Raw genomic sequence first — 25,992 nt, forward strand, 5'->3', positions numbered from 1 at the left:
TGAACCACGTTGTACCTGTAGTAGACATTAGAACATGTACCAGGCTGTACCTGTAGTAGACACTAGAACATGTACCAGGCTGTACCTGTAGTAGACAGTAGAACATGTACCAGGCTGTACCTGTAGTAGATACTAGAATATGTACCAGGTTCTACCTGTAGTAGACACTAGAATATGTTCCAGATTGTACCTGTAGTAAACACTAGAACATGTACCAGGCTGTACCTGAAGTAGACACTAGAACATGTACCAGGCTGTACCTGTAGTAGACACTAGAACATGAACCCGGCTGTACCTGTAGTAGCGTTAGCATATGTACCAGGTTCTACCTGTAGTACACACTAGAATATGTACCGAGTTGTACCTGTAGTAGACACGGGAACATGTACCAGGCTGTACCTGAAGTAGACACTAGAACATGTACCAGGAAGTACTTGTAGTAGACACTAGAATATGTACCAGGCTGTACCTGTAGTAGACACTAGAACATGAACCCGGCTTATGGAGAGCAAGGCGAAATACATCGGTCAGGGGAGTTACTCTAATTCAAAGGTGCACGAAGAACACTAGATACGTACCCGTATACCTGTAAACAAACACAAATAGCAGTCACCCGATAGATGTATAGAAGGTTCTATAGGACTTAAGATGTTGTGATTTATTGGTGTTAGAGGATTAGTTTGGTTTGTAGAGACACCACATTTCGATATTTATGTGACCTGTTACGCGTCACTGACTGTTTGCAGTATTCCCCATGTGGTCTGCGCAACAACCCCATACAAGTAACACATCGTATTTATTACGACGCATATTGGTCTAAGTTTCTATCATCATGACGAGTGCGCATGTCCACTATACGGTTGCGGTGACACCCTGTATTACACACGTGTGAAGGAGAGAAAACGTAGAACTGAATGATGTCAGCAACCAGTGTCACTGTGTCTGGTGTGTGTGTGTGTGTTTAGAACTCGGGGCTCTGTAGCATCATGTCTCGTGAGGGTAACATAGCACACAGGCACTGAAGCTAAACTGTTCAGCACGTATATACAGGAAGTAGAGAAATGAAATGTGCACATGAAATGATAGAGGTATCATATTCAGAAGAAATATCTATTCCTTGAACTGTGACACAACTGTAAGCTCGGTGTGTGACTGAATGGAGAGGAGTCTTGGTCTTTGTTTTGAAAAGGCGGTTTAACATATTCACTTCACGATACTTACAATCTAGGGCGACATCGTTCAACTATAAATAACTGTGTCAGTACGTGTTGCTTCGTCTGATTCAATGAGTAAAGTACAAGTTCGCCCTACGTAACATTCTACATGTAAACGCCACTCTATTTCCAGAATGATTAACATGTCAGATGAACAGGCGGTAGCTTCTCACACGCCTCTCATGTCTGAGGCAGGTGCTGGTGCTAGCCTATAACATGTCATAAGGCAGGTGCTGGTCTATAACATGTCATAAGGCAGGTGCTGGTCTATAACATGTCATAAGGCAGGTGCTGGTCTAAACATATCATAAGGCAGGTGTTGGTCTATAACATATCATAAGGCAGGTGCTGGTCTATAACATGTCATAAGGCAGGTGCTAGTCTATAACATGTCATAAGGCAGGTGCTGGTCTATAACATGTCATAAGGCAGGTGCTGGTCTGTAACATATCATAAGGCAGGTGCTGGTCTATAACATATCATAAGGCAGGTGCTGGTCTATAACATATCATAAGGCAGGTGCTGGTCTATAACATGTCATAAGGCAGGTGCTGGTCTATAACATGTCATAAGGTAGGTGCTGGTCTATAACATGTCATAAGGCAGGTGCTAGTCTTTAACATTTCATAAGGCAGGTGCTGGTCTATAACATGTCAAAAGGCAGGCGCTAGTCTATAACATGGCATAAGGCAGGTGCTGGTTTATAACATATCATAAGGCAGGTGCTGGTCTATAACATGTCATTAGGCAGGTGCTGGTCTATAACACATCATAAGGCAGCTGCTGGTCTATAACATATCATAAGGCAGCCGCTAGTCTGTAACATGTCATAAGACAGGCGCTAGTCTATAACATGTCATAAGGCAGGTGCTGGTCTATAACATATCATAAGGCAGGTGCTGGTCCATAACATATCATTAGGCAGGTGCTGGTCCATAACATGTCATTAGGCAGGTGCTGGTCTATAACACATCATAAGGCAGCTGCTGGTCTATAACATATCATAAGGCAGCCGCTAGTCTGTAACATGTCATAAGACAGGCGCTAGTCTATAACATGTCATAAGGCAGGTGCTGGTCTATAACATATCATAAGGCAGGTGCTAGTCTATAACATGTCATAAGGCAGGTGCTAGTATATAACATTTCATAAGGCAGGTGCTGGTCTATAACATGTCATAAGGCAGGTGCTGGTCTATAACATGTCAAAAGGCAGGCGCTAGTCTATAACATGTCATAAGGCAGGTGCTGGTCTATAACATATCATAAGGCAGGTGCTGGTCTATAACATATCATAAGGCAGGTGCTGGTCCATAACATGTCATAAGGCAGGTGCTGGTCTATAACATGGCATAAGGCAGGTGCTGGTCTATAACATATCATAAGGCAGGTGCTGGTCTATAACATGTCATAAGGCAGGTGCTGGTCTATAACATGGCATAAGGCAGGTGCTGGTCTATAACATGTCATAAGGCAGGTGCTGGTCTATAACATATCATAAGGCAGATGCTGGTAGATAACATGTCATGTGACGCAAATTGTGCTGGTTGAAACCATGGCATATAGGGCAGAGGTCATTTGCGCTGGTCTAGGGCTTTAACTTCTTTTACTAACTGGTGTTTGAAAGGCCAGCTGGTCTGAGCATATGGTTGAAGTCACGCCTATGCATAATTTCAGTAAGTGTATGTAACTGATTTTGTCCAGAAGATATTCTAAGGTTCTGTATGTTATTTAATCAGATATTTAAAAATGAGGCGTCTAAGGCGTCGTCTATTAATCAAGACATATACTGCAGACAGCAGAGTATGTTAACCTAGGCTTGACCAAACAACATCTTTTCACAATGCAGGAAATGGTAAACTTTTGATAATGAGCTCCATGCGCCGAAAATACCGCTGTTTGTTTTGATGTGTCTATGTTTAGAAATCGTGACTGTGTCCTCTGCACGGCGGCTGTAGACAAGTATGAAATGCTGTAAGGGACATTCTCGCCGTGTTGAATTCTCGCGATCTCGACCTCTTAATTAAGGCAAAACGTCGGCCATCTCACGATTTCGTTTTTGTACACAGTATATTTTGTGAAAAGTCTGTATTTGGGCCTGTGAAATATGGCAATGTTGAGTTTTCAAATCATATTTAATGCATGTGTCACTATCAAATCATGTTAGTTGGTATCACGTGCCTAACAAATCATGTCACATGTAATTAATGCATGTGTGTGGTAACAGCACTATCAAATCATGTTAGTTGGTATCACGTGCCTAACAAATCATGTCACATGTAATTAATGCATGTGTGTGGTAACAGCACTATCAAATCATGTTAGTTGGTATCACGTGCCTTAACATATCATGTGACATGTAATTAATGCATGTGTGTGGTAACAGCACTATCAAATCATGTTAGTTGGTATCACGTGCCTTAACATATCATGTCACGTGCCTTAACATATCATGTGACATGTAATAATGCATGTGTGTGGTAACAGCACTATCAAATCATTCTAGTTGGTATCACGTGCCTTAACATATCATGTCACATGTAATTAATGCATGTGTGTGGTAACAGCCCTATCAAATCATGTTAGTTGGTATCACGTGCCTTAACATATCATGTCACATGTAATTAATGCATGTGTGTGGTAACAGCCCTATCAAATCATGTGAGTTGGTATCACGTGCCTTAACATATCATGTCACATATAATTAATGCATGTGTGTGGTAACAGCACAATCATATCATGTTTCATGTAATTTCAAAGGTAAACAGGTGAAAAGTTACACGTCTATAAACAAAGAGTTCGCTAATACAACAGCAGCCTTTATTGTTGTGTTTCTGTATACTTTCAAGAGTCCACAAGATGGCGTCAAAGTCAGTACTTTGTATAGCCACAATTGGCAGCAATTACTGCTCGGCATCGTCTCGGCACAGGCGGCATAAGTCGACGAAGTCGCTCTTGCGGAATTCTTCCCCACTCTTCCTGCAATGCGATGACCAGTTGTGGAAATGTCTGAGGCTTTTTTTTGACGTCGATCGAATTCATCCCATAGGTGTTCTATAGGGTATAGATCCAGTGATCGGGAAGGCCATGACAAGACATTGACATTAGAATTGGCAAGGATGCGGACCGTGACGCGTGCTGTATGTGAAGTAGCGTTGTCATGCTGGAACAACTCCCTCTGTCGGTCCATAATCGGAAGCATGTGACGTGCAAGGATTTCGTTGATGTACCGATTTGCTGTCAAATTCCCCTGAACCACCACTTCTAAATCCATTTGTACGCTGGTGTGCTGGTGCGCATGTGTGCTGGTTATTTCACCCTACACCATAACACGTCCTCCACCGAATCTGTATACCTGTCGAATGCAATTAAGGGCAAAGGTAAACACGCTGTCTTCCATCTCGCCGGTGAAGAAGAAATCCTGATTCATGAATGAACCAGACTCGCCTCCAGTTTCTAAGGTTCCAGTTCCGGGCTCTACGACAGCACCGCAAGTGATTGCGCCGGTGGAAGTCTCTCAAAACAGGGGCGACAACTCGCCTTCTTGGTCGAATCCCCCCCCTTCACGCAATCGATTCCTGACAGTTTGGTCGGAAGTTCTTCTCGCAAGACGATGACGCAAGTGAATAACCCGGATGTAGCGGTCCTGAGCTTGGGTGTTAACTCTTGGACGGCCGCTTCTCGGGCGATCTTAGGCGAGATATGGTGCTCTGATGACCGTTGAAATGTCAGGCAACTGCGGACTGCGACCCCCAGCTTCAAGGCGGCCTGTGGGATATTTCGATTGTGAAAATCAAAATCACCTACATTTTTTTAAGAGTGTAACTTGAGTTTTTTGCCATCCCAGAAAAGAACTAAGTTCACCACTTTGTACACTCCTATCCTACTTTACAAACTTAGCAAAAACGTAATTTCTTAATCCTTGGGCATTTGTCAATAAATGCCTTAAACATAAATGTCTACATCTCCATCTTCAAATGTTCACGACAACTTGGTAAAACTGCAAAGCAAATGTCAACTAAAGTTTACAGAGAAATCGATATGTGGAGACGTTAATTGGTAACGGCTGTGTTTACATTTTAACATTTAGGGAGGAAGTAAAAATGGACACCAATTGTGCTTCCCTTCTCCCGGGTCTGTTTCTTTGTGCTCATACCAGCAAACCTCGAAACGTTATCAGGATTATAATAAAGGCCTCGGTTAAACAGGTTTATTGTAGAATCGCGGAAGACAATTTAAACAATTGTCTCCTGACCTTCTGTGTAGCGTTACACCTTTTCATCTGTCAGGTTGTAGATCAGCACCTGACCTTCTTTGACGCGCTATAGTCCAACACCTTTTCATCTGTCAGGTTGTAGATCAGCACCTGACCTTCTTAGATGCGCTATAGTCCAGCACCTTTTCATCTGTCAGGTTGTAGATCAGCACCTGACCTTCTTAGACGAGCTATAGTCCAGCACCTTTTCATCTGTCAGGTTGTAGATCAGCACCTGACCTTCTTAGACGAGCTATAGTCCAGCACCTTTTCATCTGTCAGGTTGATCAGCAGACCTTCTTTGAAGCAGTGCCTGACCTTCAGGTTGTAGATCAGCACCTGACCTTCTTAGACGAGCTATAGTCCAGCACCTTTTCATCTGTCAGGTTGTAGATCAGCACCTGACCTTCTTAGACGCGCTATATCGCTGGGTCTGAAAGTTGATTTGTTATAAGAGTTCATCATTGCATCTATGTATTGTCAGATACTATATTTAGCATATCTGCATGGTCAGAAAAGTTATGTTTCATGTCTGTATAGATCTAAGGATGTATCTATGCATACATATGCCGTTCTAAGAGTATAATTATGAACATCTGTATTCAGATAGGATATGACATATGTGGTATAAGAATTGAATCAATGCAGAACTATAAATGTTTTATCCGAGCTTAATAACAACATGTATGTAGGGCTATAAAGGTTGATTAGTGATATAGGTGATTGAGGTTGCACCTGCATATACCAGATTACCAATGGTTTACATGAGCATAGGAGCTGACCAATACAATTCATACATATACATCACAAGTAGTGCGATACAGTTAACGTTGTACCTGTATATACGAACCGACTAATGTTATACCTGTATATATATATATGATGTGATCAATTTCATACCTGTATATATGTTGTACCTGTAAAAATGAACCGATTACGGGTGCACCTATATATCTTTTTGATCTTATGCATGCATATTTGATCTTATTTATTATATAAAAGATGTACACATACGCCGAATAAAGCTCTGCCGGTTTACAGGAGCCGGTTATTGATTGATACAGGCTGTGAATAAGATCTTCGTAAATTGATTAGTTTTGATTTGTTGAAAACAAACGGTTCAGTTCAAGTTTATTCTGCAAAATATGACTAATGTATGTTTACCCTCCTAATTGTAGATTTCATATATATCAAGCTGTTGTGTATCGTTTGTCTAATAGTCATTCTGTCATCCATATCAAACGTATATTACAGGCTAGTATAAAGTGATATATCTAGACGATTTCTACATCTTGTCAGAAGTGGAAATGCACTATCTCAGCAGACTTCTGTCCTTTCAGTCGGCACGTCGCACTTAATTGCTCACTGTAGCAATGTAGGATAAAAAAAATCATGTCAGTCAACTGTTTGATATGATTGAATCACCTATTCCACAACAATAAGCAGAACGGGTTCGGTGTATACCTCGGAAGCAGCAGCCAATGGCTACGGCCAAGGTTAACTGCGATTGGCTGGGAACAAGGTTATCGGGTAGGGTTACGACTGTGACGCTCAGCCCGGCTTATAAAGTGCGTTCGATCAGCTGTTGATCAGCTGTTGCGAGAAGCCGGCCGGTGTAATTCCGAGGAAGCAAGTGGATATCGTGTAAGCATTAATATGGGGGATCTGGACATTGACAATTACTTGGGATCCGACCCAGCATCCGACATCATTCAAGATATCATTTCAGGGTCTAGACGACACAAGGTAGGCCATGCCCACATATGTTGCCGTTGAATATGTTCAAACACATATTCACCTGGTTAGCAATAAATAATCTGTATTTTGTCATGAACTTTTCACTGACATTATTTCAGATGACTAATGGTTATTTCGATTAACGCCGCATTTGTTGAATTACTAAATCTGATCGTAATATGATTTCTACATGCATATTGAATCATGTTACTGAAATAAGCAGCACGTTTGGAAAAGATTGTCATTCATGTCTCTCGTCTCAGTGTTGAGTGTCTTTTGGCTCAGTGGTCAGTGTCTCTTTGATCAATGTTCAGTGTCTCTTGGTTCAGTGGTCAGGGTCTCTTGGCTCACTGGTCCGTGTCTCTTTGATCAATGTTCAGTGTCTCTTGGCTCAGTGGTCAGTGTTTCTTGGCTCAGTGGTCAGTGTCTCTTGGCTCACTGGTCAGTGTCTCTTTGATCAATGTTCAGTGTCTCTTGGCTCAGTGGTCAGGGTCTCTTGGCTCACTGGTCCGTGTCTCTTTGATCAATGTTCAGTGTCTCTTGGCTGAGTGGTCATTGTCTCGTGGCTCACTGGTCAGTGTCTCTTTGATCAATGTTCAGTGTCTCTTGGCTCAGTGGTCAGTGTCTCTTTGATCAATGTTCAGTGTCTCTTGGCTCAGTGGTCAGTGTCTCTTTGATCAATGTTCAGTGACACTTGGTTATGTAGCCAGTGTCTCTTGGTTCAGTGGTCAGAGTTTCTCTCTCATTGGTTAGTGTCTCTTGGCTCAGTGATCAGTGTATCTTGGCTCACTGGTCAGTGTCTCTTTGATTAGTGCTCAGTGTCTCTTGGCTCAGTGGTCAGTGTCTCTTTGATCAATGTTCAGTGTCTCTTGGCTCAGTGGTCAGTGTATCTTTGATCAACGTTCAGTGACACTTGGTTATGTAGTCTGTGTCTCTTGGTTCAGTGGTCAGAGTCTCTTGGTTCAGTGATCAGAGTCTCTCTCAATGGTCAGTGTCTCTCTCAATGGTTAGTATCTCTTGGCTCAGTGCTCGGGGTCCCTGGGATCAATGTTTAGTATGTATCGTGACTCAGTGGTCTCTGGGAGAAGCTTGTCTGACGGCACAAATACGATACATTTCTTCACTGATGCGGTGAAACAAAGAGGGAATGTTTGTAACGATATTTCCTGCTTGATGTGCTTAAACATAGTTTGTCAAAGTAAACAAATGAATGACAAGTGCACTTGACAATATTCCGCGGGCGATTGCTTGTAGAGTCAATTTTCACGGTTCGTTGCCTGTATAGTTAGACATTTATAATGTGTTCTGGAAGATTAAACGAGAAGATTGCGCTCTATGAGCTCAGAGATCATTTTTGCATGTGCATATGGCCATCTAAAATATAACCCAATGTGCATTGTTTTGAATGTATTCAAACAGTTATAGACAATTCCAGGACACAACATGACAGAAGTAGCCGGTCCAGCCAATCACCATGCTTTCCATAGTAATGGGATTCCCGTGTGATCCGTGGCAGATGGTCTGGACCCAGAAAGGAACGTCCTCTACAGCCCTCATGATATATCTAAACATCAGTTTTAAAGTTCAACTTGTTGAAGCCACATATTTCAACAAAAAGATATTAAAGGATTAAATATCACAAAAGGCTATGTTCGATACTTAGAATCAGGTGGCAGTACTTGACAACTGTAGTCATGTGGCACAGTGTCTCTCTCAGTCTACATTGCCAGAAACCATCTTGTAACAGACATAGAGCAAAGCGCGAAGTTCCAGCAGTCGCCTTCACACAGCCGCCCATCTTGATGCAGCGAGTGACAACGGCTTCTCGTGGTGGTATATCACGTATTTAATTTCAGGTTTTATGTCAGACGCTGGAAGCTGGTCTGTTTGAGGAAATCGAGACATTCAGAGGCCCTGTCTCCAGCGCAGATCTCGCCAGAAAGTGTCACTATAACCATGACGTCACGGAGAGACTCCTCAACACATTAGTGTGTCTGAAGCTGTTGGAGAAGACTACATCTACCGACGGTACGCTTTTGATGTGAACAGTCACGTATCTGTTGTAACATTCCCAGTGTTGATCTCATATGATGTAACGATGAATCTGTTCAGCACAAACTGATGCAACACTTGTGTATTCATGTGATTTACTCGGTGTAAGACTCATTTCTTCAACCTGAACCTAATGTATAACTGATTTCATCAACCTCAACCTAATGTATAACCGATTTCATCAACCTCAACCTAATGTATAACTGATTTCATCAACCTCAACCTAATGTATGACTGATTTCTTGACCATAACCTGATTTATACCTGATGTATACCTGAGTTACTTAACCATAACCTAATGTATACCTGAATTCCTTAACCATAACCTAATGTCTGGCTGATTTTCTTAACCACAGACTAATGTATGATTGATTTCGGTAATCATGCACAACCTAATGTATGGCTGATTTCTTTGAATATAACATAATGTATGACCGATGTTTTTGATTTATCAACCTCAACCTATGAACTGATTTCATCAAACCATAACCTAATGTATGATTGATTTCGGTAATCTCAACCTAATGTATGACTGATTTCGGTAATCTCAACCTAATGTATGACTGATTTTTCATAATGGTAATTTCATCAACCTCAACTAATGTATGATTGATTTCAGTAATCACAACCTAATGTATAACTGATTTTCAAGTTATCACAACCTAATGTATGACTGATTTCGGTAATCACAACCTAATATATGACTGATTTCATTCAACCTCCCTATGTATGATGTATTACCAACCTAATGTATGACTGATTTCATCAACCTCAACCTAATGTATGATTGATTTCATCAATCTCAACCTAATGTATGACTGATTTCGGTAACCTCAACCTAATGTATAACTGATTTCATCAACCTCAACCTAATGTATAACTGATTTCGGTAACCTCAACCTAATGTATGACTGATTTCAGTAATCACAACCTAATGTATGACTGATTTCATCAACCACAACCTAATGTATGACTGATTTCATCAATCACAACCTAATGTATGACTGATTTCAGTAATCACAACCTAATGTATGACTGATTTCAGTAATCACAACCTAATGTATGACTGATTTCAGTAATCACAACCTAATGTATGACTGATTTCAGTAATCACAACCTAATGTATGACTGATTTCAGTAATCACAACCTAATGTATGACTGATTTCAGTAATCACAACCTAATGTATGACTGATTTCGGTAATCACAACCTAATGTATGACTGATTTCAGTCAACCTAATGTACCTAATGTATGACTGATTTCAATAATCAACCTAATGTATGACTGATTTCAGTAATCACAACCTAATGTATGACTGATTTTCAGTAATCACAACCTAATGTATGACTGATTTCGGTAATCACAACCTAATGTATGACTGATTTCGGTAATCACAACCTAATGTATGACTGATTTCGGTAATCACAACCTAATGTATGACTGATTTCGGTAACCATAACCTAATGTCACAACCTAATGTATGATTGATTTCGGTAATAACCTAATGTTTGACCAGTAATCACAACCTAATGTATGACTGATTTCGGTAATCACAACCTAATGTATGACTGATTTCGGTAATCACAACCTAATGTATGACTGATTTCAGTAATCACAACCTAATGTATGACTGATTTCAGTAATCACAACCTAATGTATGACTGATTTCGGTAATCACAACCTAATGTATGACTGATTTCGGTAATCACAACCTAATGTATGACTGATTTCGGTAATCACAACCTAATGTATGACTGATTTCAGTAATCACAATCCTAATGTATGACTGATTTTTCGGTAATCACAACCTAATGTATGACTGATTTCAGTAATCACAACCTAATGTATGACTTGATTTCGGTAATCACAACCTAATGTATGACTGATTTCAGTAATCACAACCTAATGTATGACTGATTTCGGTAATCACAACCTAATGTATGACTGATTTCGGTAATCACAACCTAATGTATGACTGATTTCGGTAATCACAACCTAATGTATGACTGATTTCGGTAATCACAACCTAATGTATGACTGATTTCAGTAATCACAACCTAATGTATGATTGATTTCAGTAATCACAACCTAATGTATGATTGATTTCAGTAATCACAACCTAATGTATGATTGATTTCGGTAATCACAACCTAATGTATGATTGATTTCAGTAATCACAACCTAATGTATGACTGATTTCGGTAATCACAACCTAATGTATGACTGATTTCAGTAATCACAACCTAATGTATGACTGATTTCGGTAATCACAACCTAATGTATGACTGATTTTGGTAATCACAACCTAGTGTATTTGTGATTTCGGTAATCACAACCTAATGTATGACTGATTTCGGTAATCACAACCTAATGTATGACTGATTTTGGAAATCACAACCAAATGTATGACTGATTTTAGTAATCGCAACCTAATGTATGACTGATTTCGGTAATCAGAACCTAATGTGTGACTGATTTCTACAACCACAACCTAATGTATGATTGTTTTTGGTAATCACAACCTAATGTTTGATTGATTTCGGTAATCAGAACCTAATGTATGACTGATTTCAGTAATCAGAACCTAATGTTTGATTGATTTCGGTAATCAGAACCTAATGTATGACTGATTTCAGTAATCAGAACCTAATGTATGACTGATTTCGGTAATCACAACCTAATGTATGATTGATTTCGGTAATCACAACCTAATGTATGACTGATTTCGGTAATCACAACCTAATGTATGACTGATTTCGGTAATCACAACCTAATGTATGACTGATTTCGGTAATCACAACCTAATGTATGACTGATTTCGATAATAACAACCTTATGTATGACTGATTTCAGTAATCACAGTCTAATGTATGATTGATTTCAGTAATCACAACCTAATGTATGATTGATTTCGGTAATCACAAGTCTAATGTATGATTGATTTCGGTAATCACAACCTAATGTATGATTGATTTCGGTAATCACAACCTAATATATGACTGATTTCGGTAATCACAACCTAATGTATGACTGATTTCAGTAATCAGAACCTAATGTATGATTGATTTCGGTAATCAGAACCTAATGTATGACTGATTTCAGTAATCACAACCTAATATATGACTGATTTCGGTAATCACAACCTAATGTATGACTGATTTCGGTAATCACAACCTAATGTATGATTGATTTCAGTAATCAGAACCTAATGTATGACTGATTTCGGTAATCACAACCTAATGTATGACTGGTTTCAGTAATCAGAACCTAATGTATGACTGATTTCGGTAATCACAACCTAATGTATGACTGGTTTCAGTAATCAGAACCTAATGTATGACTGATTTCGGTAATCACAACCTAATGTATGACTGATTTCAGTAATCACAACCTAATGTATGACTGATTTCGGTAATCACAACCTAATGTATGACTGATATCAGTAATTACAACCTCATGTATGACTGATTTCGGTAACCACAACCTAATGTATGACTGATTTCGGTAATCACAACCTAATGTATGACTGTTTTTGGTAATCACAACCTATTGTTTGATTGATTTCGGTAATCACAACCTAATGTATGACTGATTTCTGTAATCACAACCTAATGTATGATTGATTTCGGTAATCACAACCTAATGTATGACTGGTTTCAGTAATCACAACCTAATCTATGATTGATTTCGGTAATCACAACCTAATGTATGACTGATTCGGTAATCAGAACCTAATGTGACTGATTTTAGTAATCGCAACCTAATGTATGACTGATTTCGGTAATCGGAACCTAATGTGTGACTGATTTCTTTAACCACAACCTAATGTATGATTGTTTTTGATTTCGTTTGATTGATTTCGGTAATCACAACCTAATGAATGACTGATTTCTGTAATCACAACCTAACGTATGATTGATTTCGGTAATCACAACCTAATGTATGACTGATTTCGGTAATCAGAACCTAATGTATGACTGATTTCAGTAATCACAACCTAATGTATGATTGATTTCGGTAATCACAACCTAATGTATGACTAATTTCGGTAATCACAACCTAATGTATGATTGATTTGGTAATCAGAACCAAATGTTTGATTGATTTGAGTAATCACATCCTAATGTATGATTGATTTCGGTAATCACAACCTAATGTATGACTAATTTCAGTAATCACATCCTAATGTATGACTGATTTCAGTAATCACAACCTAATGTATGACTGATTTCGGTAATCACAACCTAATGTATGACTAATTTCGGTAATCACAACCTAATGTATGACTTATTTCGGTAATCACAACCAAATGTATGACTGATTTCGTTAATCACAACCTAATGTATGTCTGATTTCAGTAATCACAACCTGATGTATGATTGATTTCAGTAATCACAACCTGATGTATGACTGATTTCGTTAATCACAACCTAATGTATGACTGATTTCGGTAATCAGAACCTAATGTATGACTGATTTCAGTAATCACAACCTAATGTATGATTGATTTCGGTAATCACAACCTAATGTATGACTAATTTCGGTAATCACAACCTAATGTATGATTGATTTGGTAATCAGAACCAAATGTTTGATTGATTTCAGTAATCACATCCTAATGTATGATTGATTTCGGTAATCACAACCTAATGTATGACTAATTTCAGTAATCACATCCTAATGTATGACTGATTTCAGTAATCACATCCTAATGTATGACTGATTTCAGTAATCACAACCTAATGTATGACTGATTTCAGTAATCACAACCTAATGTATGACTAATTTCGGTTAATCACAACCTAATGTATGACTTATTTCGGTAATCACAACCTAATGTATGACTGATTTCGTTAATCACAACCTAATGTATGTCTGATTTCAGTAATCACAACCTGATGTATGATTGATTTCAGTAATCACAACCTGATGTATGACTGATTTCGTTAATCACAACCTAATGTATGACTGATTTCTGTAATCAGAACCTAATGTATGTCTGATTTCAGTAATCACAACCTGATGTATGATTGATTTCAGTATTCACATCCTAATGTATGATTGATTTCGGTAATCACAACCTGATGTATGACTGATTTCTTTAACACAACCTAATGTTTGCCTGATTTCGGTACAACCTAATGTAAGACTGATTTCTGTGACCATAACCTAATATATGAATTATTTCTTTCACATAACCTGATTTATACCTGATGTATACCTGAGTTACCTAACGTTTGACTGATTCCCTGAACTACAATGTAATGTATGGCTGGTGTCTTTAACCACAACCTAATGTCTGACTGATTTCTTTGACCTTAACCTAATGTCTGACTGATTTCTTTGACCTTAACCTAATGTCTGACTGATTTCTTTGACCGTAACCTAATTTCTGACTGATTTCTTTGACCTTAACCTAATTTCTGACTGATTTCTTTGACCTTAACCTAATTTCTGACTGATTTCTTTGACCTTAACCTAATGTCTGACTGATTTCTTTTACAAAACCTGATTTTTAACTATATTTTATGAACATGGCCTTCTGTATAACTCATTTCAATAAACATAGTCTAACGCATAACCTCAACCTGTTGTATTACTTTAACCGTAACCAGAAGCAGCAACTATTCTGTTTATAAGCCAAGCATCGTTTGTGTAGGTGTTGTTGGGTACAAGAACTCCACGGCGACAACCAGATACCTGCTTCGCTCCAAGCGGCCAAGCATGATCGCCTGTTGCATGAGCGAAGCCGCTATGGTCCTCCCGGCACTAGATAATCTGGCTGCTGTCCTCAAAAGAGGTACATTATTTTGTAATCAGAGTAAAAGGTGTTTCCTCCTTTTGTGTAATACATAGATGCAACTAAACACTTGTAAACGTGACGTAATGGAACACTGTGTTGTCAATCATTCGGAAGCATGAGAGTTAAATATACAAAAACAGTGTGAGAGTTAAAACATACAAAAACAGTGTGAGAGTTAAAACATACAAAAACAGTGTGAGAGTTAAAACATACAAAAACAGTGTGAGAGTTAAAACATACAAAAACAGTGTGAGAGTTAAAACATACAAAAACAGTGTGAGAGTTAAAACATACAAAAACAGTGTGAGAGTTAAAACATACAAAAACAGTGTGAGAGTTAAAACATACAAAAACAGAGGTTTCTGGCTACAGCATGATTGTATATTAAATCAGGGACCTCCGAGATGTTCATGTCGGCGATGGAGGGCATGGCGGCCTCTTGATGCCATTGGGAACAGAATAATAAACTGAGCAAGGGCGGATCAATGCCAAAGTGCTCCGTTAGTTACCAGTAACCCACTGAGCACCATGCTCAGTTCAACATCGACAAACAGATGATGTTCATCCTAGCGGCGATGGAGGGCATGGCTCTGTTCTACTCCTGCCACATGCTCCGTGCTAATCACTAGGAACCTATGTTCTACCTGAGTGGAAATAAGACTGCTAAGCAGACCTATGGCGGTAGGATCATTAACAAAGTGCTCCGTTCTAATCACTTGCAACCTATGTTCTATTCAGCAGCAATGTGCTCTGCTCTAGTTCTAATCTCATCACTAGTAACCTATGTTTAACTAGCAACCATGTTCTAATCACTAACAATGTGCTCTGTTCTAATCACTAGCAATCTATGTTCTACTCAGTAGCAACGTGCTCTGTTCTAGTCACTAGCAACATCCTATATTACAATCAGTAGCAAAAGCTCTGTTCTACTCAGTATCAACGTGCTCCGTTCTAATCACTAGCAACCTATGTTCTACTCAGTAACAATGTGCTCTGTTCTAATCACTAGCAACCTATGTTCTACTCAGTAACAATGTGCTCTGTTCTAATCACTAGCAACCTATGTTCTACTCAGCAACAATGTGCTCTGTTCTAATCACTAGCATTTTATGTTCTCATCACTAACAACGTACTCTGTTCTAATAACTAGCAACCTATGTTCTAATCACTAACAATGTGCTCTGTTCTAATCACTAGCAATCTATGTTCTACTCAGTAACAACGTGCTCTGTTCTAGTCACTAGCAACATCCTATATTATAATCAGTAGCAAAAGCTCTGTTCTACTCAGTATCAACGTGCTCTGTTCTAATCACTAGCAACTATGTTCTACTCAGTAACAATGTGCTCTGTTCTAATCACTAGCAACCTATGTTCTACTCAGTAACAATGTGCTCTGTTCTAATCACTGGCAACCTATGTTCTACTCTACTCAGCACCTATGTTCTACTCAGTTACAACGTGCTCTGTTCTAATCCCTAGCAACCTCCTATATTATAATCAGTAACAGCGTGCTCTGTTTTAATCATTAACAACCTCTTATGTTCTAAGCAGTAACAAGGTGCTCAAATCAAACATGACTATCAACAGGGAATCTTTTTTGCAGCCAATCACAAGAATAATTTGAATGTGTTACAGGAGCGTCAGGATTAAAAATGTCCAGTGGAAGTGGATGCCGAGCTTTCCATCCATGTCTAAGTTATTTAAGGATCCAGTTTCTGTCCTGGAATATACTCTCTCTCTGAAATAGAAACACTCCAGTTATTCGCCATTTAGTATATTTCCTTGGCAAATTCTTGTGCCACCTATCTTCTTTCGGGGTGTCATCCCTCCGTTTTCCACTTAAAGCCACTGCCCATTCATTGACGGTGCTTAAGGAGGGCTTTTCCTAGCGTTATTCTCCACGTTATCTTCCTCCACTATTTTCCTCCGTTTCCTCCGTTTCATAAGAGGTCACATGTCCGGGCGTTTTCTGATTTGTCAAGCCAGGCAATTTCCATCGATATGCATCACCCAGTTTTGGATATACCGCTGTAACGGTAAAATATCGTGTACGCCCTTCTTTCTATGTGAGGCTAAGGACTTCGATCAGTACAATCAATCATTCGTATGTGTCAGATGAACTGAGCAGACATATCAAAACGACATTTCTTTCCTGGTGGGTTCTTCAAATTTCAGTCTTCCTCCTGCAGATCTGTACATCCATATCTCACATAATTCATGGCTGGGACATTGAAAGACGGACATCCTTCTTTCAAAGTGTTCCGCAGTGAGCATACTACCAGTATTGAAGGTCTTTGCCTACATACGTGGTGTTGTGGGTGCCCAAAGAAATCGCCTCTTTTACTGATGTAGGTGTGCCGGTATAGTATCCCTGATTGAGGTATCACCAGAGTGCCCCCTACATATACCTTGCCCTGCATACTGTCTTGTATGCTGTGCCCTGTATACTGTGTCTGCCTTTGCCCCTGTAAAACTGCCTGTGTGCCCCTGTAAATGTGCCCTGTATACTGCCCCTGTATACCGCCCTGTATACTGCGCCCTGTGCTGCCACTGCATACCACCCCGTTCTTCTCCCCGTATGCTGTCCCTGTAAACTGTGCCATGTATCTGCACCTGTCACTGCACCTGTGCTGCCCTGTGTGCCTGCCTGTATGCCCTTGTGTCTGTGTATACTGCCCCTGTGTCTGCCCCTGTGCACCTGTCCTGTATGTCCTGTGTCTGTATGCTGTCCCTGTACTGCTGTGTATATGTTGCCCCCTGTATACTGTGTTGCTGTGTGTCCCTGTACTGCCCTGTGTACTGCTCCTGTTGTTGCTGCCCCTGTATCCTGTATGCTGTGTGCCTGTGTGTGCTGTGTCTGTGTGTCTGTGTCTATAGATTGCCTGTGTGTCCCTGTATGCTGCCCTGTATTGTTCTGTGTATACTTATACTGCCCCTTCTGCCCCTATGCTGCCTGTGTATGCCTGTCCCTGTGTATGCTGCCTGTATACTGCCCTGTGTTTGTGCCCCTGCTGCCCTGTATACTGCCCTGTATACTGCCTGTACTGTGTGCCCTCTGTGCATGCCTGTGTGCTGTCTCTGTATGGGGTTCCTGCATACTGCCCTGCTGTGTGCCTGTGCTGCCCTGTGTGCCCTGTGACACTCACCCCATATCACTGTGTATACTGTGTTGTCCAGATACTTGCTGCTGCCCTGATACTGTCTCTCACTGCCCTGAGTATATGTCTCCCTGTATTGCCCCTGTTGTTAAGCGTCCTGTATATCACTGCCCCTGTGTACTGCCTCAGATGCTGCCCTGTTGTTGTCTATACTACCCTGTATTGTCCCTAAACTGCCCTGTATATGTATATTGCCCCCTGTTGTTGCTGCCCCTAGATATATACTGCCCTTCTGCATACTGCCCCTGTATATTGCCCCTGTATGCTGCCCTGTATTCCTGTGCATACTACCTGTGCGCCCTGTGTCTCCCTCTGAATACTTACTGCCTGGGACTGCCCCTGTGTGTCCTGTATTGTATGCACTGCCCCTGTATAATGCCCCTGTATACTGCTGTACCTGTGTGTTGTATACCCTGTGCTTCACCTGTATACTATACTGCCCCTGTATACTGCCCCTGTATACTGCCCCTGTATACTGCCCCTGTATACTGCCCCTGTATACTGCCCCTGTATACTGCCCCTGTATACTGCCCCTGTATACTGCCCTGTATACTGCCCCTGTATACTGCCCTGTATACTGCCCTGTATACTGCCCCTGTATACTGCCCTACTGCCCCTGCCCCTGAGATACTGTATACTGCCTAGTATGCTGCCCTGTATACTGCCCTGTAATGCACTGCCCCTGCTGCCTGTATACTGCCCCTGTATACTGCCTGTATGCTGCCCCCTGTATACTGCCCCTGCCCCTGCACACCCAGATGTCTGCCCCTGCCCCTCCTGTATACTGCCCCTGCTGCCTCGTATACTGCCCTGTATGTCTGCTGTATACTGCCCCCTGTATACTGCCCCTGTATACTGCCACCGTTGTTGCTGCCTCTGTATACTGCCCCTGTATACTGCCACCGTTGTTGCTGCCTCTGTATACTGACCCTGTATACTGTTCCTGTTGTTGCTGCCCCGGTATACTGACCCTGTATATTGCCCCTGTTGTTGCTACCCCTGTATACTGACCCTGTTGTTAGTGCCCTTGTATACTGCCCCTGTATACTGCCCCTGTACACTGTCCCTGTTGTTGCTGCCCTTGTATACTGCCCCTGTATACTGCCTGTTGTTGCTGCCCCTGTATACTGCCCCTGTATACTGCCCCTTTCTATTTGCACCTGTATACTGCCTTTAATGTATGTGTCACACTTCTATAGTGCCATTTGTCTCTATATACTAACTTTGTTCTGGGTGGAGAAATTATAGCTTTTATATCCACAAAATGATGAGATAAATTCTTTAGCGTAATGTGCCTTTTACAGGGGGAAGCTTACTTCTGCTGGAGAAGATTCTCAACGAAGATAAAGATGGACCATGGCCATGTATCAGCATGGATCTTGTCATGGCAATGATCTCAAAGGGAAGGGAGAGAACTCCGTCAGAATACAGCACGTTGCTCAAGAAGCACGGGTTTTCAAACACCCAGATCAAATCAATAGAAGGGTGCAATTACTATGATGCTATTCTTGCAAAGAAACCGTTTTAGGTATGCAGTGTAGCGTGTGACTTCCATACACAGACCAGTGAGCCGGTGATGCACATGAGGACGGAGGGTGGAGAAGGTGTTCGTAATGTTCATTTGTCATTTACTTATTCACTTTCACAACGCAATATCAATGTCACGAAACTTCAGCCACTGTATTTATTGTCTTGCAACATTTAGTTAGTGCATATGTTTCCACGTCGTGGCGTATTGGAGCTGTGTTTTCGCCTACCGTCCACAGAGGCACACAGCATATCCCCGTGATCCCGGACACCTCACGTAATTTATAGAAACTTGATAGGAGCATGAGACCACCATGGCAACGATGGAGCGAAGTTATTGTATATACGTGATACACGTGAATTAGTTACTCCGTCTGTTTCAAGAACAACTTTTTGTTAGGCGACAAGAGCCAATATAGTATGTTTCCGCATGTTTTGTATTTGTTATGAGATCTGTACATTATTTACAACTCTTCATATCATCATGTATTTTACACTTTTATATCACATTTTGTAACATGTTGTAAGAAAATACAGTATAATGTACGTCAAATAACGTTGTAGTATTTATAAAACCAGCGGATGCCCAGAATATTTTGTCCAGCAAAGTCCCACGTGGAACGATTCCACCAATCACAAAAAGTCAAGGAACCAGGAACATTGGAAACCTTCAAACAAATGAACTTGGCAAGTTGATGCCGATAGATAAATACTAAAAATTTACGACTGTTAGAAGATTAATATTCCCTCAGATAAAACATACGATTGGTGATATACTACACACATTTTGCTATAGATCACAACTTTAAAATGTAATACCTAAAATTGCGTGCATCCGTGGAAAATAGCAACCAACAATATTGTATTAGCCTTGTCACTACACTTCCTGGACTCTTTCTGTAAAATATACATTCAAACCATAGCAGGTTCTATTCGAAAATAAGAGTGACAGAACAAAAAACTAACATAACCATCAGTGATGCAAACAACCAGGAGAGACGACTGGGATTGTAGTTGACTTGATCGATAATGGATCACTCCTCGTGACTGGTAAAACATTACACTTTGCTGGCATGATATATTGGTTGTTTGGGCTTGACATAGAGCCTAATTTCTGATTAATCAACCGGAGAGACGAAATGGCAACCAATGCAAGATTGCGTTTCCTTGTGCGAGTAATGAGTCGCACTGCACTGTTCTGCACTCTCTGTTGGCGGCATGCGAGAGAGAGTGGTAGTCCACACAGCAGAGAGTTACCATAGTCCAGTAACTTGATGTGACACGCGAGTGGACCGCGGAGAGCGGAAGGTCGCAGGTTCGATCCCCGGTCGCGTCAAAAGACGTTAAAATATGGTACTGGTTGGTCCCTGCCTGGCGCTCGGCATTAATGGGTACATCAAGGACTGGTCGGCTCGGAGTCAGTATAATGTGTCTGAGTGGGGTATTCATGCTTCATTGCGGCATAGTATCTCAGTGGGCTAGCACTATAAAACCAGCTTAAGTCTGGGCTAGTACAAGTAGCCGCACATACACATATACACGCATGCACGTCGTCATATGAGCGAAATATTCTCCAGCGCGACGTTAAACCCAATTTCACCTCACCTCACGTGAGTGAACCGAGGTTCTGCAGGTGTCCTCTGTGAGATATTGCCTGATGGTGCCACGGTTCCTGATCTGGTAGTAGCAGGATTTAAATACAGCATGAACCTGCGTCTCCATCTTCAGGCAACTGTCAAATTACACCCTGAGTCAACAGCATGGATTGTGTTGCTGCCAAATTGTACCGCAAGCTCTTGGGTTCTATTAATCCGATTCTTGGATTCTGTTTTATCCTGATTCAAGTTCAGCATGTTGACACTTGTCCAGTCGTTGAGATCTGTTAGACAGCCCTCCAATCGGATAGTGGCATTCTCACAGTTATTGCAAGGGGTATAACATAACAGACTAAGGCACAGTACACAGGTTGACTATCTCCTCCTGTGTTATCGCTTTAGAGTAAGCCATTAAACAATTCCCAAACCTGTTCACAGATACTGCACTAACGAAGGAGCAGGCAGCTTACGTGTTACCATGGATAAAGAAGACCAACATTAATAATGACTCAGAGAGTATTGACGATATTTCACTGTTGCATCAACATCAATAACAACAAGCGTGCATGGAGGAACTGTTCCAAGTGTGTTGAGGCGTTAGATTTTTGGTCTCCAACCCGACCTGTCTCTGACTGTCAGTTTCTGAAGCTGATCTGTCTTCTGACTACAGATCATTTACCGACACCTGTGACTCCATATACCTTCAACAAACCTCACGACTCTTCATGTAATGTTCAATATTATACTAGCGCTTCTTACACATGGCATTGTTCAAATCTGACGGTTGCAACTTGTGTGTGTGCCTTAACACAAACTACCTCTGCTGCCGGTAGAAAGGTACGTATTTACACACACTAGTTGTGGTGACATTCGAAAGGTATGTATTTACACACAGTAGTTGTGATGACGGTAGAAAGGTATGTATTTAAACACAGTACTTGTGATGACGGTAGAAAGGTACGTATTTACACACACTAGTTGTGATGACGGTAGAAAGGTATGTATTTACAAACACTAGTTGTGATGACGTTAGGAAGGTACGTATTTACACACACTAGTTGTGATGACGGTAGAAAGGTACGTAGTTACACACACAAGTTGTGATGACGTTAGGAAGGTACGTATTTACACACACTAGTTGTGATGACGGTAGAAAGGTATGTATTTACACACACTAGTTGTGATGACGGTAGAAAGGTACGTAGTTACACACACTAGTTGTGGTGACGTTAGGAAGGTACGTAGTTACACACACTAGTTGTGGTGACGTTAGAAAGGTATGTATTTACACACACAAGTTGTGATGACGGTAGGAAGGTACGTATTTACACACACGAGTTGTGATGACGGTAGAAAGGTACGTAATTTAGTACACATGTATTTACTTGTGATGACGGATGACGGTAGAAAGGTATGTAGTTACACACACTAGTTGTGATGACGGTAGGAAGGTACGCATTTACACACACAACTTGTGATGACGGTAGGAAGGTACGTATTTACACACACTAGTTGTGATGACGGTAGAAAGGTACGTATTTACACACACTAGTTGTGATGACGGTAGAAAGGTATGTATTTACACACAATAGTTGTGATGACGTTAGGAAGGTAGGTATTTACACACACTAGTTGTGATGATGGTAGAAAGGTACGTAATTACACACACTAGTTGTGATGACGGTAGGAAATTACGTAATAAAACACAAGTTGTGATGACGGTAGGAAGGTACGTATTTACACACACTTGTTGTGATGACGGTAGAAAGGTACGTATTTACACACACTAGTTGTGATGACGGTAGAAAGGTACGTATTTACACACTAGCTGTGATGACGGTAGAAAGGTACGTATTTACACACACTAGTTGTGATGTCGGTAGAAAGGAACGTATTTACACACACTAGTTGTGATGTCGGTAGAAAGGTAAGTAGTTACACACACTAGTTGTCATGTCGGTAGAAAGGTACGTATTTACACACACTAGTTGTAATGACGGTAGAAAGGTACGTTTTTACACACACTAGTTGTAATGATAGTAGAAAGGTATGTATTTACACACACTAGTTGTGATGACGGTAGAAAGGAATGTATTTACACACACTAGTTGTGATGTTGGAAGAAAGGTACGTATTTACACACACTAGTTGTGATGTCGGTAGAAAGGTACGTATTTACACACACTAGTTGTGATGACGGTAGAAAGGCACGTATTTACACACACTAGTTGTGATGATGGTAGAAAGGTATGTATTTACACACACTAGTTGTGATCACGGTAGAAAGGTACGTATTTACACACACTAGTTGTGATGATGGTAGAAAGGTATGTATTTACACACACTAGTTGTGGTGACGTTAGGAAGGTATGTAGTTACACACACTAGTTGTGGTGACGGTACAAAAGTATGTATTTACACACACTAGTTGTGATGACGTTAGGAAGGAATGTAGTTACACACACTAGTTGTGGTGACGGTACAAAAGTATGTATTTACACACACTAGTTGTGATGACGTTAGGAAGGTATGTATTTACACACACTAGTTGTAATGAGGGTAGAAAGGTATGTATTTACACACACTAGTTGTGATGACGTTAGGAAGGTATGTAGTTACACACACTAGTTGTGGTGACGGTACAAAAGTATGTATTTACACACACTAGTTGTGATGACGTTAGGAAGGTATGTATTTACACACACTAGTTGTCATGACGGTAGAAAGGTACGTATTTACACACACTAGTTGTAATGACGGTAGAAAGGTATGTATTTACACACACTAGTTGTGGTGACGTTAGGAAGGTATGTAGTTACACACACTAGTTGTGGTGACGGTACAAAAGTATGTATTTACACACACTAGTTGTGATGACGTTAGGAAGGTACGTATTTACACACACTAGTTGTCATGACGGTAGAAAGGAATGTATTTACACACACTAGTTGTGATCACGGTAGGAAGGTACGTATTTACACACACAAGTTGTGATGACGGTAGAAAGGTATGTATTTACATACTAGTTGTGATGACGTTAGGAAGGTATGTATTTACACACACTAGTTGTGATGACGGTAGAAAGGTACGTAATTACACACACTAGTTGTGATGACGGTAGGAAATTACGTAATAACACACAAGTTGTGATGACGGTAGGAAGGTATGTATTTACACACACTAGTTGTGATGACGGTAGAAAGGTACGTATTAACACACACTAGTTGTGATGACGGTAGAAAGGTACGTATTTACACACACTAGTTGTGATGACGGTAGAAAGGTACGTATTTACACACACTAGTTGTGATGTCGGTAGAAAGGTACGTATTTACACACACTAGTTGTGATGACGGTAGAAAGGTACGTATTAACACACACTAGTTGTGATGACGGTAGAAAGGTACGTATTTACACACACTAGTTGTGATGTCGGTAGAAAGGTATGTATTTACACACACTAGTTGTGATGTCGGTAGAAAGGTATGTATTTAAACACACACCAGTTGTGATGTCGGTAGAAAACGTATGTAGTTGTGATGACGGTAGAAAGGTACGTATTTACACACACTAGTTGTGATGTCGGTAGAAAGGTACGTATTTACACACACTAGTTGTGATGACGGTAGAAAGGTACGTATTTACACACACTAGTTGTGATGACGGTAGAAAGGTACGTATTTACACACACTAGTTGTGGTGACGTTAGAAAGGCACGTATTTACACACACTAGTTGTGATGTCGGTAGAAAGGTACGTATTTACACACACTAGTTGTGATGTCGGTATAAAGGTACGTATTTACACACACTAGTTGTGATGACGGTAGAAAGGTACGTATTTACACACACTAGTTGTGATGACGGTAGAAAGGTACGTATTTACACACACTAGTTGTGATGTCGTTAGGAAGGTACGTATTTACACACACTAGTTGTGATGTCGGAAGGAAGGTACGTATTTACACACAATAGTTGGGATGACGGTAGGAAATTACGTAATAACACACAAGTTGAGATGACGGTAGAAAGGTACGTATTTACACACACTAGTTGTGATGACGGTAGAAAGGTACGTATTTACACACACTAGTTGTGATGACGGTAGAAAGGTACGTATTTACACACACTAGTTGTGATGACGGCAGAAAGGTACGTATTTACACACACTAGTTGTGATGACGGTAGAAAGGTACGTATTTACACACACTAGTTGTGATGACGGTAGAAAGGTACGTATTTACACACACTAGTTGTAATGTCGGTAGAAAGGTATGTATTTACACACACTAGTTGTGATGTCGGTAGAAAGGTACGTATTTACACACACTAGTTGTGATGACGGTAGAAAGGTACGTATTTACACACACTAGTTGTGATGACGGTAGGGAGGTACGTAGTTACACACACTAGTTGTGATGTCGGTAGAAAGGCATGTATTTACACACACTAGTTGTGATGACGTTAGAAAGGTATGTATTTATACACACTAGTTGTGGTGACATTAGAAAGGTACGTAGTTACACACACAAGTTGTGATGACGTTAGGAAGGTACGTATTTACACACACTAGTTGTGATGACGGTAGAAAGGTACGTATTTACACACACTAGTTGTGATGATGGTAGAAAGGTACGTATTTACACACAC

The 25,992-nt window shown here is 40.6% G+C and overlaps 1 protein-coding gene across 1 annotated transcript; it reads left to right on the forward strand.

Annotated features, from left to right (window-relative positions):
- Positions 1-6,858: 6,858 nt before the first annotated feature.
- On the forward strand, positions 6,859-20,303 carry LOC124262728. The gene is made up of 5 exons (XM_046697273.1): positions 6,859-7,214; positions 9,062-9,233; positions 14,918-15,058; positions 15,455-15,495; positions 19,507-20,303. The coding sequence occupies exons 1-5, from the start codon at positions 7,125-7,127 to the stop codon at positions 19,747-19,749; spliced, it is 687 nt and encodes a 228-aa protein (XP_046553229.1). The 5' UTR covers positions 6,859-7,124; the 3' UTR covers positions 19,750-20,303.
- Positions 20,304-25,992: the final 5,689 nt, after the last annotated feature.

The sequence above is a fragment of the Haliotis rubra genome, unplaced genomic scaffold (genome assembly GCF_003918875.1).
Source record: "Haliotis rubra isolate DU_JTF1 unplaced genomic scaffold, ASM391887v1 Scf850, whole genome shotgun sequence".
In the NCBI taxonomy this organism is placed as follows: Eukaryota; Metazoa; Mollusca; class Gastropoda; order Lepetellida; family Haliotidae; genus Haliotis; species Haliotis rubra.

What these genes read in the sequence shown, in the direction of transcription:
- LOC124262728 (XM_046697273.1), top strand. Translation starts at nt 7,125, where the DNA reads ATGGGGGATCTGGACATTGACAATTACTTGGGATCCGACCCAGCATCC. An exon ending in GAAGACTACATCTACCGACG is followed by an intron (nt 9,234 to 14,917) that starts GTACGCTTTTGA and finishes TCGTTTGTGTAG; the next exon opens with GTGTTGTTGGGTACAAGAAC. An exon ending in GGCTGCTGTCCTCAAAAGAG is followed by an intron (nt 15,059 to 15,454) that starts GTACATTATTTT and finishes ATATTAAATCAG; the next exon opens with GGACCTCCGAGATGTTCATG.